The following is a 15,104-nucleotide window of genomic DNA, read 5'->3' as shown; positions in this document are numbered from 1 at the left end:
GTCACTTAAAATTCTTCAGAAGTAAAAGCATTGCTTCTTCTCTGCTCACTATTAAATTTTGAGTCATTCATATTTTCCCTTTTCTTCTTGTGGTACAGGTTTTGCAGTTTCTAATTTCCCATTCAGATACTATCCAGGCAATCCTGAGGTGTCAAGATGTTAGTGTTGGATCTCTCCAGGAGCTGGCCTCCCTGACAGGAATAATCAGCAAGGCAGCTTTACCTGGTAGGAACTGCCGTTTTGAAGTCTCCTCGCCCCGTCTACATGAATCTCAGGCTTTGTTTTTTGTAAAGAAATAGTAAGACATAGAAGAGAATATCTATAACAATAGAGAACTTTCCTGACACGTAGAGCTCTGGGAAAAATTAAAAAATATTAAATAATTGTTCTTGCAGTAAATATGACAAATTTGCAGTGGACATAATGCTCTTACCCATATGTATTTGACTTTCCCTTTGACTTTCATCATGCTACCTGACAGTAAGTACTTTTTGTTTCGGAGAAAACTTGCAAATAGAAGTGCTCAAAGTATAAGCGGTATCTTCAAAAAAGAATTTTCATTCAATAAGTTCTGTGACTGAGGAAATGAAGATAGGAAATTGTTTGCCTATCCATATTTTTTGTTAATGTCTTCTCCAGTTTTGTTTATTTACAAAAGAAAACTTCCTGGGGGAAGTGCTGCAGATTAGTGTGCTGACATTTCTCTTGAGTGACTTATCTTCTCAGAGGGCTAATAATTATTGTGATGGATATAGTGATTTCTTCTGCATGCTGGAGGACTTGCTTATCATTTCAAAATAAGTTGTCTATTTTGATTTGATGGCTTTCTTTGTTCAGGAAAGAACTACAATAGAAGGGAATGCAGAGCTAGAGGTTGAGCCCAAATGTTTCTTTGCTTACACTGTAAGGAGCTTTGTACAAAAGCTGCAATTTCCATCCCAACCTCCCTTCCCCCATTTAATTACTTACCAGAACACTAAGCCACATGCTCTCATGCATCTTCTAGTAGCTACATTCATATCCGAATGTTTTGCTCAAAAACTCTGCAGAATACAAGTTGTATATTGGGCTGAAATTTTTCTGATCACTGCTTGTATTTAAATGCATATACTCCATAAATCTGTTTAAGAAAAACCAAACAGTTATTTAATGGCTGTGTCTTTTATCAGGAGTGTTGAGTGAGCTGGACGTAGATGTTAATGAAGGGACGCAGATGGAGCTACAAGGACACATAGGGCGATTTCAGGTAATAAAGTTGAATATATATAGCCCTTGTCCTTTTAGAATTGTCTATCTAGATGCATTTCTTCCTTTTTTTTTACTCTGAATAGCAGCAGTTATGAAAGGGATGTTTTCCACCATCATGAAGAATGTGTGGTAGTTTAGGTTTTTTTGTGGGGGTGGTTTGTGTGTGAGTGGGGAGGTACAGGGTTTGTTTTATTGGAGTCTCCCTGACTTCCCTGCCCAGTAGAAAAGATAATATTTGGTAACATCAGAGTTGCATCAGGGCCTTTGTTTCCCTCCCTGGCTTAGGGTTCATTTTATGTGGAGGAGAATTTGAAGTCGACACCAAAGCATGTGAAGTAAATGCAGAAATACTCTGTTACCACTTTGCCACAAGCATGTCTCCAGCTCCACAGTTTGGCTTATCACACGCTACTGTTTTATTTCTTTCCTGCTGAATTGCTACTGAATTAGTTTTTGCACTCTATTTTTATGGAAATTACTATCTCCATATTCAGATTTTGTTAGTTTGTCTATATGGGTGTTTTAGGAGTGGGAATGGGTAAACCTAAGCTGTCATGAATCAGTATAATAGTCTACAAGAGAAATAAGACAAAGTTGAGGACATTTGAATTGCGTTAATTTCTCATAGGCAGTGGTTTAGGTTGCCATAAATTTCTAAATTAATTAAAGGTGAGTTAAAACACTATGCTTTAAAAAATTTTAGTTTTGTTTACAAGGTGCTAACAGTTTTGCCTGCATTGCTTTTTTTTTAATCTATATTTACTCTTCTGTTTTAAGGGACATGTATCACTTAAGTGAAAAGAATCATGCCCTTCATTTGTTGAGTTACAAATTCAAATGTTCTTTTCTTATGGCAGCGGCAGTGCTTAGGACTTCTAAGTCGGTTTGGTGGTTCAGACAGACTACGCCAGTTCAAACTGCAAGATGATAATGCAGGGGGAGACAGAGTGAACAAGAGGGATGAAATTGAGTTGGCCATGCAACAGGTAAGGACACAAGAAGCTCCTAGGACCTTCAGTCTAAGCCTTTTACTTGCTGTGCAGATTTGTTTAGTTACCATACTTTCATATGACAGTGGTAATGCTCTTCACTGGTTTTAGTTTGGTATAGTATCCCACATTTTGTTTAAAGCAACCTTTGAAAGTGTGTTTACATAAATTTGCTTTAGAAACCTTTATTGTTTTGGGTACAAACTCCGTGAACTTCAAAGCCTTAAATTGATCAGAAATTTTCAAAACGAAGGCTGGGTATAGAGGGCAGTGGCTAACACTGAGTCAGAGCCACAGGGGATTAACTATTATCCAGAAATTTTAGCTAGCAGCTTTGGGAAAGAGACAAAGTTGCAAATGCTAGACTTGAAGCTGTAACTGGTAAGAAAATAGAATTGTCACATTTTGATGAGGAGAGGAGCAAAGCATGTTGTTCATTGACAATTATCCATTTAAAATCTAACGTTCCAAAGCCTGCAGATATTGTAATTGACATGCTGTCTTTTTTTTTCCCCTTTGTTGGCAGATCTGTGCAAACGTGATGGAATACTGTGAATCACTTATGTTGCAAAGCGCCCCCAGTTTTCAGCACACTGTTTGTCTGTTTACTCCTAGCCTGTCAGAATCAACCAACCGAGATGGGCCTCGTCAGGGTGAGCTTTTTGACTTGCTATTTTATGAGACTGAATGGTGTGACATTTGGGCTAGTAGAAAATGATGAGCTAGAGGCTGTAGTTTCACATACACTTTAAGTCACTTCATGCCAGTGCCGTAGCTGCTCGTTTTCTAATTCTGGATATGCTTGTTCAACCTTGCACTAAGCCAAATCAGGAAACTAATCCAAGTTAAACCAAAGAAATTCTTTTCATTCACTTCCCATGGTCACCTCAGAAACATATATATTGGTAAAGAAATGTGTATGTAAATAAATAGCACAAGAGAGGGGAAGGTGTGGGTTTCTCTTTTTCAGTGCTGTGCTAGGTTACATTATGTGAAACTAGGTCTTCATTTATGACATGTAAGATGTGTTTTGATGCTGATTGGAACTACTGTAACACATGGCAAGAGTTTACAGTATGCTGTTATGCAGTTGAGTGGTTAAAATATGTAAATAGTAAGACTCCTAATCTAGTTACATTTACTGTTACACTCAGTACTGCAGCCACAGAATTTTTTGCCTAGACTTTCATTTGTGTTACTTCTGACACAAAAGTGCAAAATATAAACTTGCCAGTGCTTTCCTGACTTTGACTACTTTATTGACAGAGAGCATACCTTATTGGTTCCTTGGGATTTTTTTAGGTGGTTTGAATTTTTTTTTAATTTATTTTAACTTGTTCAACATCTTGTCTAGATACACAAGCACCAGTGGTCCCGTATTGGCACTTGCCTGGCCTGGGCATTATTGTCTACCTGCTGAAACAGAGCACTAGTGATTTCTTCAGTTACTATGACAGCCATCGTCAGAGTGTTAACAAACTGCAAAATGTGGAGCAACTACCACCAGATGAAATAAAAGAGGTAATTTTCTTCTGTAATTTATATATTGTAGTAACTTAGACATAGCTGTAACAGAGACTTCAAAGCATCTTAGATAAGTAAGCAGTTTCATTTCCTGTGCATATTCCTTCCTACTGTTGCTGATGGGGTCCATAGAATGGGTGATCTAAAACTTTAGGGAAAATATTAACTTTGTAAAAGTTGTGATTTTCATAATAGTTGTTTGGAGATACATTTAATTTTTCCATTTTTCAATCATCAAATTCAAAATAGAGAGCAAGGTTTTGAAGAAATAGTAGCTTACAAAAAAGTTCTAGACACTAATATGTAATCTTATTTGCTTATTTCTCTTGATATTCTGTGATTCCCTATAGTCTGTTTTTTTTCTCTTCTGACCACAGCTGTGTCAGTCAGTTATGCCAGCTGGAGTTGACAAGATTTCCACTTCGCAAAAATATGTATTGGCAAGGCGACGCCTGGTGAAGCTAATAAACAACCGAGCCAAGCTGCTCTCTCTCTGTTCTTGTATCCTTCTGGAATTGAAATGACCCTCAAGGTGATGCTGCAGAAAAGCAGAGAAATATAAACAGGTTTTTTTACCTGGATTTCTGACCACTTTGAGCAAAACCTTTTGCAAAAAGGAAATTTGAAATACTGGCAATTAAATTAAGAGGGTATTGCTGTGCTATTGCCAGAATGTAAGTATTTTCAAGTTAGTAATTCCCATTTTTGAGACCCTGCTAAGACTTTCTGCTGCATGATAATAAAGGAGTAGTTACAGCCCAGTCCTTCAATTTAGTATCCAGACTTCCTAAACATTCACATACATATAAGTGTGGTGGAAGAAATATTCTGAAAAATTATTTTGATGTGCCTATCATAACTGAAGTTTCCAGTCTTATAGTCCACCTTGCATAAACCTAATCTCATAAATCTATGGAAATAACCAGTCATGCACAAAAGAATTGTGATTCAACAGATCATAATTTTCCTCTGAAATCTCCCTTGGGAAAGATGTGTTCTCGCACACTTACCTGTTGCCACCAACGATGTTACTGCCATCCCTAGCTTTATAACCTCACCTTTTATTCACTGCCTCTGCAGCTGACTACCATGACAAACCATATGAGCACTCATGCTGTGCTCTGCTGTGGAGGGCTGGTTTAAGGCTCTAAGGGTGAGTAGCAGTGTGGGAGCCAGCACTGCACTGAAGAGATAGGAGAGTGAGGGTGAGCGATTCCTTGCCAGGCCGTGGCAGAGGGGGATGACAGATGGTTGAGCTAACATCTCCAGCTGCTTCCAAGTGTGTAAATGTATAGTAAATGTACTATCTAAACACAACAAAATTGGGCTCCTTCACTTAGATGTGTCTGCAGATATTATAGAAATATGTCTCTTCATTCTTTGGCGTCATCTGGAACACTATCTACTGCATTGCACACCCACTGACTCCCAAGACCCACTGCTGTCCTCTAGGATGTCATTTAAGAAAGGAAGGCTGCAAGGTAAAATTTCTCAAACATCAAAATGCCTTTGAATAACTTCTGATGGTTAACTTCAAAACTGAATTACTACTATTAATATATTTCCATTTATATTTAATAAAAGATATTTTGTTTGGATTTGGCATACCTTTGGATTTTCTGCTGGAGAACTGGCAATAGATACTGTTGACTCCTGGACTTTTGGAGTTTGTGTATTACACATAACCTCCAAAGGAAAGTAAAAGTAACTATTTTTTTATTTCTGTTGTTCCAACTAAGTGAAGTTCAAATAATATAATCAGATCAGTGATTCAAAACAGTTTATAGGAAAATATTTCAATATAATAATTTAAGATGAAATTAAGAAATAAAATTAATATTGGTGGGTTTAAAAGTATTTTTCAGAATTATAGGTACCATTGATTCACCAGATGATTTTAAATTTGTTGAATTTTGGTTTTTAAAAAAAAAAGGGGTGGAAGGAAGTCAGAAAGGGAGAAAGTTTTTTGCTTAAAGCACTGTGTTGTGTGGTCAAAACTATTTATGACTTACTCTGTATGTATTTTCTCTAAATCATTTAAGTCAAAAAATTAATATAATTACTAATGCAAAAGTTTACTGAGCAATTTGGAACACTGTGTTTTAAACTCATTTTACAACTTGATAGAGAGACAGTATGGAGCAGCCAACATAATTTTTACATCTCATTTTCTATTGCCAGATTCCTTTGGATCCGAGCCTAACTTGGATTTCAGTAGTGGACTAAATCGGGTGAGCCAGCACGATATAGAACAGGTGAGATGTGACGGTCTGCTGCAGGGTACAGAGTGTGCCTGACTACCCTGCAGCTGTTGGGAGCAGGATGACTGTTGTTTTCCCACCTCTGAACAACCTGCAGTAACAGCATATAACTTAATTTAGGATTAATGAAGCGTTGCAGAATTTTTTTGGAACGTATTGTGAAACAGGTGGCAGTTGTGCTACTGCGCACGTATCTTCGAATCTTAACATGAAAAGTTAAATGAAAAACGAGCTATACTTACAAAAAAAAAATCATCATTCTTTTTCTCTTACAGAGTGGTCAACCGATATGGTTTTTTTTAATAATAGCTCTCTGAAAATGTCAGTTATCCTTGAAAGACTGGCAATATGAGGGCAAGTTTCCCAGTTTTCTGTGATCCTATGGCTGTTTTACTACAGCTCAGCTGCAGCTAGGCTGTAGAGAAAGGAGATCAAAAGGGTAACAGAAATTGCGACTATAAAATGTGAATGCTAGCCCAGAAGTAATTTCCACTTACACAGCAATTTAATATGTACAGCATCATCTTGCTAAAATACTTAGAATGTAATTAATTTTTTCAGTGACTTTTTACGTATGTATTAATGAAAAAATTGGACTCTAACTCCTAAACAGTTCTTAAGTCCTTCCAGACTAGGAAAATTTTAATTGGAAGATGTGTTTATGTGACTGTAACTGAAGAAGCTGAATTATAACTGATAATTCCTAGAACAGGAATTTAATTCCTAGAACTTGGAGAGGTTATAAGGAGGTAATATTGAGATAATCAGTAAATGTGCTGAGTCACCCAAAACCCTCCGTAGAAAGTCCATCCATTATATAATTTATAGAGAAAAACGTGAGGAAAGAATGCAAGTAGTATTTATTAGAAGAGTCAGAAAAAAACATTCTTTTGAAAGCAGTTCAGAAGTAAATCACAGCAAAAGAGTTGACAGTTGATGATGGATAAGCTAACATTCTAGGAAGAGAAGATTTGGTATTGATGACTGCATCTAATCTCTGTTCTTCAGCTTCAGATTGAAGCCACAAACAGCTTTGGTGAATCTCTGCAGAAGAAGCTTCTGGAAATCGAAGGTTTATATTCCAAGGTCCGGTCACGATACACCTTTATTCAAGCTCTTGTTAGACGTATCCGTGGTCTCCTAAGGATATCAAGGACCTGAAAGACTCTTGATACGTGCTGCTTGGCCCATGAAGCAATGTATAAGGGCAGGCCTTTTGGATCATTGTATTTTCTAGATCAGACATTTTCTAAATACTGTCAAAAATATTTTGTTCCTTTTTTTTTTTATCCCTATGGATGTGTTTTGTGTACTTTCCTACTGCTCCCAACCTGACGGAAAAAATAAAGGATTGTTTTCAACTGAGTTATGATTAATGTAAAATTTCAAGCAAGAAAGAATTCTAATGGAGGACATCAAGGAAACAGGAAGTTCTGCAGCTGTGATGACATTACATTTACGGGTGCTTTCAGAGAAAACTAAAAGAGTTTCGTGTATGTTGTTCCTGTTTCACACACAGATTTAATGAAACCATGGCATTCAAGTTTCATCACTTGCAGACCGTGATTACTGTGGTGTGGATTCTGTATTCGTTTTGCACCGTGAACTCCTTGTTTCTCTCCCTCTGTTTTTCAGCTGAGAGAAGTACAAGCTGCTTTACTTTGAACAAGTTTATATAAGGAAAAAAAAGAGTGGTGAAAGTCATGGAAGGTGACTGCCCTAGGTTTGGTACTTATGGCTCTGTGGAGTAAAGTTTTCTGTGCTATTCTTGCTGAAACAGAAGTATAAAGACAGAATAAAATGCATGGGGAGGAAGCCAGCAGCTGTGAAGGGTAGGTTGGTTCTATAGTTACAGATTGTTCTCCTATGAGATATTCATATGTCCTTGTCTCTTCTGTAAAAAAACTATTAAAAAAAGAAAGGCTTGACCACTGATTATTGACATAAGATCTGTTGGATTTCTCCCTTAATGCGGTCTGATCTTATGGCCCAGTTCACCACCTGTGCCTTGTAAATTGTTTCCCCGGAGTTTTCCTTACTTAATAGTTTATAATTATTTTATATTTACTTATCTGCACAAACTAATTATGGATTACATCATTTTTATGCAGGGATGATGACAGCTGTGCTATCAGGTGAGGGTTATTAGCTATTCCATAGGAGCAGCTTGGTATTAGTATGTTTTATACAGTTGGATTTTTGTCTATTCTCATCATGGTTTTTTCTCTTTTTTTCCACCATTCTCGGTGAAAACCAAGAACTAACATACAGCGCTTCTCATTAAATACACGGATGTAATGTTGGCATTGTTGGCTTAGAGGAATCCACTACGTTTTAGAAAGCACACCATGGTAGCCAGCTGGCCGCTGTGTGGCATTTCGGTAACGTTTGCACCGCGACTCTATCCCGCCGTGCTCCCGCAGGTGCCGCCGTGCTCCCGGAGGGGTGCGGTGTTCCCAGAGGTGTGCGGTATTCCCGGAGGGGTGCTGTGACCCGGCTCCCGCAGGTGCCGCGGTGCTCCCGGAGGGGTGCGGTGACCCGGCTCCCGGAGGTGCCGCGGTGCTCCCACAGGTGCCGCGGTGTTCCCGGAGGTGTGCGGTGCTCCTGGAGGTGCCGCGGTGCTCCCGGAGGTGTGCGGTGCCCCGGCTCCCGCAGGTGCCGCGGTGGCAGCAGCGCGGTCCCGGCGGCCCCGGGCCGGTGACGCCGCGCGTGCCCCTCCCGTCCCCGCCGCCGCAGATTCGTCGCGCGCTGTCCCCGGGGCCGCGGGTTTTATTCTCTAAACCTTTCCCTCCGCTCTCCTTCCCGCCCCGGCGTGTCCTCAGGGGGAGGGCACGGGGAGAGCCCCGCGCTCAGACCGTTCCGTCCTCGCCGAGGGCGGGCGGGCGGGCGCCCGGCCCCTTGTGTCGAAACGGCGGCGGCAGCAGCGGGGCCTGAGCGCTTTGTTTACTCGCCGCGGCGTTCGACGTGGAGCCGGGCGGCGGCGGCAGGGCCAGCGCGGCGAGGGGAGCGGAGCGGAGCGCGGCGGGCGCCGGCCGAGCGGCTCGACATGGGTGAGGAGCGGGCGCGGGGCTGGCGGGGAGCGGCGGCCCGAGGGGTCCCGTCCGTCACGCCCTGTCCCGGCGGCCCGTACAGAGGGGGCGGCGGGGCCGGCGGCCGGGCCGGTGTTGAACCCTCCCGCGGGGAGGGGACGGTGCTGACCGCCAGCACCGCCGGCGGGATGCCGAGGGCCGGGCACGGGGCTGCTGCCACCTGCCCCCGGGCCCACGGCCGGGCCGGGCCGGGCCCGGCCCGACCCGCGGGTCCCTCCCGGGGCGCTGCCGCGGAGGCGCCTCAGGGCCGCCTTGGGGCGGCGCAGCGCTGACCTGCGAGGGCGAATCACCCGAGCGGAGCGACAGGAGGGGGCGTGCGGTCATATCCTGAGACCAGAATTAAACTCCGATTCAAGTTTGTAATGGGTTCCTAATAAGGAATGTATTATGAGAAGAGGTGCTGCAGAATAGTAAATGAAGTAGAGGGAATAGTAAGAGAGGCCCTGAATGTAAGGTTGAAGTGATAGGCATGAACCTGTCCTATTACAGATGGTATTTGAGCAGTGTTTTAGTGTGGGAAAAGCGTACGTATTAGCATACAAAAAGAGGGAGAGGTGTCTGGCAGTAAGCAAAGTTACTGACTTAGAGGAAAGAGTTTTCAAATCTTAGGCCTCCATGGATCCAATAGTAACCTTCTACTTGTAATGTTTGTATTGAAATACCTTTTTTCCATCTCAGTTTTGTTAAAGTTATTCACTTGTCTCACAGTAAATGGTGCCTTGAGAAGCACTGTGCAAACTGGCCACTGATGGCCCCTTGTACGTTCTCCTTTTACAAGCTTTAAGTGTATTGACAAAAATATTATTTAGCATTACATATATTTGTTATAAGAATCGTTGGAAAAAACATAATTGTTACTGGCTTAGAACATTAATATTCGTTCTACGATTAAACATCTAGTAGGCATAAATCAGATGTTAGTCTGGCCAGAAGTACTCTTGCATGCATTTAGAAAATAAATTACATGTTGGGGTGAGCCACTTTTGAAAAAAAAAAAAGGGGCATTTAAAATCAGCTCTGTTAATGTACTTGATTTAGTGCAGCTTCACAGTTTGTAACAAACTGATTTAATGTGTACCTACTGATTTATACTTCATTTTAAGAAAAAAAAAGTGGATGGTCCTGTGGAAGACTGTAAAACATCTTCTGAGGCTGAATTCTTTCAGGCATCAGCATGTCCTTCTCTAGTGTTTGGGATTGAAAAGACAGAGTCTGATACAAACAAAAGAGAAGATGGCTCAGATTTTGGCAAATGAGAGGAAAGAAAAAATAAAATTGTGGGAAAAGTGGGAAAGCTTGATTCTACTGCAACATAATTTGCTGCATTGAGCTACCATAAAATCATAAAATAGCAGCATAAACCAGGAAGACATAAAGTGGTTCAGCACACAGCTATCTGGGCAACAACCTGAACTTGTCTGTTTTCATTGAAGAAACATATTGTAGCCCCATAAGAAATAAGGTTGGTCTCTCTGTCTTTCCATATCTGCCATATTGCTAGCTGACATGGAAACATCTTTCTCTTCTTGTTTTTGTAGGGGGCTTTTTCTCCACCATTTTTTCCAGTTTGTTTGGAACTCGAGAGATGAGGATTCTCATCCTGGGGCTGGATGGAGCAGGAAAAACAACCATTCTCTACAGGTTACAAGTTGGAGAAGTTGTTACCACCATTCCAAGTAAGCAATCAGTGCCGTAGGGAGAGTATTTGCCTGTAGCCTGTGATTTGCCTGTAGCTCTAACACATAAACTTTGTCAGCTGAACTTAATACATGCTTCCTTCATAAAAATAGAACCTTATGTTGTAGGAGCCTTGCACTGTTGTATTTAAGAACTTTCTTGCATAAAAGCATTACAAAAGAATATTATGCTGTCCTACAGAATGCAAAAGGCATTTGACCTTAAGATGGTTAGCAATATTTGGCAGGCTTTTTGTGATAGGTCGGTGTTCAGCAGATGGTAACTTTGGACTGTATAATTCTTTTGTTTCCAGATATAAGCTATTATGACAATTCCAGAGGTCATTGTTATTGTACATAGGATGGTGTCAGTGAATCACACCTATTTAATTTTCTTTTTTTTTTGACAAGAGTCTTAATTAAATAAACACTTTTGTTTAACATGGAGAAGAAGAAATCAGATGATTTACGTTCTGTAGAAAATGTAACAATAGTCAATGTGAGGTCTCACACACCAACCTGCTACACCACCATGTGTGTGTCGAAGTGGTCTGGCCAGGATCGCACTGTGTAACTTGAAAGACAAGGGATGCTTGACTTCTGAGTGCCTGTCATCTCTCTGAATCTGACTCTGGTCAGTTTTACCTTTTAGAAACCAGCAGTTTGCTATGCTGTAATCTTTCTGCCCAAGGGTGGTGCTTATTTTAGCCTCCATAAATTCTAAGCAGCCTGTGCCCACCATTCACTTCCCTGTGCTGTGTTTCTCTGGGCTGGAAGGAAAAGGAACGACATGCGTGTTCTAATGCAGCTTTGTTGCCATCTTCCAGACATCTCAGTGTCAAGTCCTCTGCTGAGAAACTGGTTCTGCTTTGGTTATGCTGAGGTTCTTACCACAGTGCAAACCTTGCAGGGACATGAAGAACACCTTCCTTAGTGTTCTACTGCTGTCAGTTGTGTACTTGGTTATCAAAGCAGGCCAGTTCTTTACCCCTTACTCTGTTTCTCTTGGTGATTTCAGGCATACTTCTGTTGATTTTTAACAATGTTAGCATTTGTTACAGATCTCTGCAATCTGTTTACAATGTGGTTTTATTGTTCAAAGAAGAAAAATTACTGCATTATTTTGAGCCATGTTTGTTGGGATAACTTTGCAAAGGGCATGAACTTCATTATGCAGCTACTGAGAATTTTCGGGCCTGAAAATTGCAAACAAAGTGCTGTAATATTCTTCAGAAAAACAAAGAAAAATCACCAACAGTAAAATTGTGTAACTTTGTTTCAGCCATTGGCTTCAATGTTGAGACAGTGACATACAAGAATCTGAAATTTCAAGTTTGGGACTTGGGAGGACAGACAAGCATAAGGTAATAGATCTCTTAAAATCAAAAGACGTAATTAAATTTCTCTAAAAGCTGCCAAGTTCTTGGAATTCTCAAAGCAGGCACTTATGAAAACTGGTTTAAGTTTTAAAAACAGCCCATTGTCAGGAGAACACTTTCTTCTGATGGAATTCAATTTGTAAAACCTGTAATGTACTACAGATTGGAAAGAAACAACCAGCTGTTTGTATTTGTATACAGTTTTGCCTTGAAAAACAAGTTTATTAGTGTAGTAGGCAATTGAGTAGCATTGGAGAAAGAGAGGAGTGGGTGATATAAACCCAAAAGAATACTTAAATATTCTTAAGAATGCAAAGCTAGGAAGGTGAATTTAGGTGTAGACAGTAATTTTTTTAGCAAGCTTTGCAAGTTTTGTAATGAGTAATTATTAGTACACCTGTATGATCCTTTTTTCAACGCTCAGTAGTAAGATGCAAAGTAGTTAGATAGTAAGCTGCAGTTAGTGAGGTATAGGTTCCTTCCCTTTTTAGTTTCAGTACAATAATTCTGAAAAAGGTGGTTTGTTTTGATCCTTGCTAATCACTTGCCTGGATGAATTAGTTATTTAAGATTTCCTTGTTTATCCTTCTTTGATGACTGTAATGAAGAAGCTTGTGTCTTTAAACTTTCTTTGCTTCCCTGTCCCTTGGTTATGGTCCTGATGTCCTGCAGGCTGATTCCCAAATAAATTTGTCCCCAGCACTTCTGTCCTTTCCCTGTTTTCAAGCTGCTTTTTTGTTTGTTTTGTGTTTTGTTGGGCTTTTTTTTGGTGTGTGTGTTCTGCCTTGGAAAGTATTCGTACTGTCTGTTCCTTTTTGTAGCCTCTTGAAGATATCTTCTACTTGCCTCCTTCCTCTGGGTGATCTGTTTTTCATTATCTGGCTAAAAAGAACTGCTAAACATGCAAATTATATGACTGGAACTTCTCTTTCTTCTGCAGGCCATACTGGCGGTGTTACTATTCAAACACAGATGCAGTCATTTATGTAGTGGACAGCTGTGATCGAGACAGAATTGGCACTTCAAAATCAGAGCTTGTTGCTATGTTAGAGGTAAGAAAACAAGGATAACAGTCCTTATCAGTAGAAAAGAAATTGAGAAATTAAAACTTTTTCATTTGAGTGAATGTGAAATTTGATTCAGTGAATCAAGTGAAGCTCAACTTCACTTGTGAAACTTCAGCTCTCAGCATAGCCCAGGCAACGCTTTTGACTGAAAAAAGCACCAAATACGCTACAGATACTTCATGGTTTGTGCAGTGCTGTCCTGGCAGTTACTTACATGAAGCCTTGTGGTCATATGAAAATTTACCTGCCTCAAGGACAGCTGCTCAGTACTGCAGTGGTGGCAAAATCAAGCCACTGAAAGATTAACAGTAATTAGGATTCTACTGCATTTTGAAGCTGAAGAACATAAGCAGAACAGGGTAATAAAAATAAGGAGTTGAGCAACACCTCATTCCCTCCCCAGTTCCTGCAAGCTCACTTAATGTGCTCTATTAAATCCAACTATCAGCTTGTTTCATAATTTGGACTGGCCACGTTCCTGAATTGCCCCATGGGATACCATGATAGAATTGAAAATAAACACCATTCTTTTACTGAAGAATTTTCTAGAGAACAAAAATCAGCGAACAAAATCATTGACAGCTGCTGAAGTTTCTGGGGTTTCTCTGCTTAAATAAATTCAGTAAAAGTCTCTGCGACAGCTTCCATGATTCCCTTTTTTTGTAGGAAGAAGAGCTGAAGAAGGCCATTTTGGTGGTGTTTGCAAATAAACAGGACATGGAACAGGCCATGACTCCCACAGAAATGGCAAATGCCCTTGGCTTACCAGCTTTGAAGGACCGAAAATGGCAGATATTCAAAACCTCTGCAACTAAAGGCACGGGCCTTGATGAAGCAATGGAATGGTGAGTAACAGTCTAGTTATGCTTCATTCGTAGGCTTAATTTTACAGGCTTGGTTTTGTTTTTTTTTTTTAAGACTGGATCTGTGGAATATCTGACATAAAAGACAAGAATCCACATTAAAAGAATGAATGGTTTTCTCCTAAAAGTATTTCAGCAGAACTGAAATGAGTTTTCAGTAAGTTGACTTAACCTTTTTTTTTTACCTAGGCTGGTGGAGGCGTTGAAGAGCAGGCAGTGATACAAAACTGACCAGTGCAAGGAAGTTTCAGTTCTATCCAGCATCCCCCTTTCTGCAGTTAAGTATTTTCAGGCCACAAATACTTGTAAATAGGACAGATCTGAGTTTGATTCCTGTAATGTGGATGCTTCTCTTGAATTGTAAAACTGAACTAAGTGAATGTCTGTGTACATTATAATGCTCCAGTTCTTTCTTTTTAAAGAATGTACTTATGTTAATTTGTATGAAAGTCTTACTGGCTGGGAAAGATTTTTTTTTTGTCATCCCCCTCGTCCTTTGGTGGTTTTGAGTGGCCAGCATATTGGTGTAGTTAGAACACTAATAAAATCTGGAACTGTCAGCTATACTCAGAGGTGTGTTGCTTCTTAGAGGTTGCTTGCTAGCTGCTTGCTTACAGAAACAAGTCCCAACTGCTGCCAGCTTTAGCAGCCACCTAAACACCTAAAGAGGTTTCCTTAAGCTGATGTTGTTACACTTCATAATCATTCAGTGTAGACACGCTGATGTACAGCAACAGAGTACAAGTAATGAACTCTTGGCTGCTAACACAGCATTAGGCTTCTGAAAGGAAAATAAATGTCTTCAGTAGACACCTACTGCCCTGATGTGCCAGGGCCATAATTTGAATTTAACTTCCACCTCCTTAAGCTGTTACTCCTGTACTCTCAGCTTAGCCAGAAGTGACAGGTAGGTAGCTCGGTACAGCTGCAGAAACTGAAAGCCAAATCAAAGTCGGGAGGCAGACTGTTTTCTCCCCAGCATCAGGGTGGTCAGAGGCAGGAATGCAA

At 40.5% G+C, this 15,104-nt stretch overlaps 2 protein-coding genes across 3 annotated transcripts in view; both read left to right on the top strand.

The window, feature by feature from the left end:
- Positions 1-7,387, top strand: part of NUP205 (nucleoporin 205) — a 50,915-nt gene extending 43,528 nt beyond the window's left edge. For both annotated transcript variants that reach the window (XM_032689617.1, XM_032689618.1), the window contains 9 exons: positions 99-225; positions 1,170-1,246; positions 2,106-2,234; positions 2,764-2,890; positions 3,592-3,758; positions 4,139-4,262; positions 5,114-5,242; positions 5,943-6,016; positions 7,031-7,387. In XM_032689617.1, coding sequence (XP_032545508.1) covers positions 99-225; positions 1,170-1,246; positions 2,106-2,234; positions 2,764-2,890; positions 3,592-3,758; positions 4,139-4,262; positions 5,114-5,242; positions 5,943-6,016; positions 7,031-7,183 — 1,107 coding nt within the window. In that variant the 3' untranslated portion in view covers positions 7,184-7,387. The remainder of the gene's footprint in view (positions 1-98; positions 226-1,169; positions 1,247-2,105; positions 2,235-2,763; positions 2,891-3,591; positions 3,759-4,138; positions 4,263-5,113; positions 5,243-5,942; positions 6,017-7,030) is intronic.
- A 1,547-nt stretch (positions 7,388-8,934) lies between these two features.
- On the top strand, positions 8,935-14,662 carry ARL1 (ADP ribosylation factor like GTPase 1). The gene is made up of 6 exons (XM_032689619.1): positions 8,935-9,072; positions 10,650-10,787; positions 12,070-12,151; positions 13,107-13,218; positions 13,900-14,078; positions 14,286-14,662. The coding sequence occupies exons 1-6, from the start codon at positions 9,069-9,071 to the stop codon at positions 14,314-14,316; spliced, it is 546 nt and encodes a 181-aa protein (XP_032545510.1). The 5' UTR covers positions 8,935-9,068; the 3' UTR covers positions 14,317-14,662.
- The last annotated feature ends 442 nt before the right edge of the window (positions 14,663-15,104 follow it).

This window comes from Chiroxiphia lanceolata, chromosome 5 (genome assembly GCF_009829145.1).
Source record: "Chiroxiphia lanceolata isolate bChiLan1 chromosome 5, bChiLan1.pri, whole genome shotgun sequence".
NCBI lineage: Eukaryota > Metazoa > Chordata > Aves > Passeriformes > Pipridae > Chiroxiphia > Chiroxiphia lanceolata.
Note: the sequence above shows the minus strand (reverse complement) of the source record. Positions and strands in the feature narration are given on the sequence as shown.

Excerpts from the sequence above, each read along its gene's own strand:
- ARL1 (XM_032689619.1), top strand. Across the intron at positions 12,152-13,106 it reads GGAGGACAGACAAGCATAAG|GCCATACTGGCGGTGTTACT; the intron begins GTAATAGATCTC and ends TTTCTTCTGCAG. Across the intron at positions 14,079-14,285 it reads CTTGATGAAGCAATGGAATG|GCTGGTGGAGGCGTTGAAGA; the intron begins GTGAGTAACAGT and ends TTTTTTACCTAG.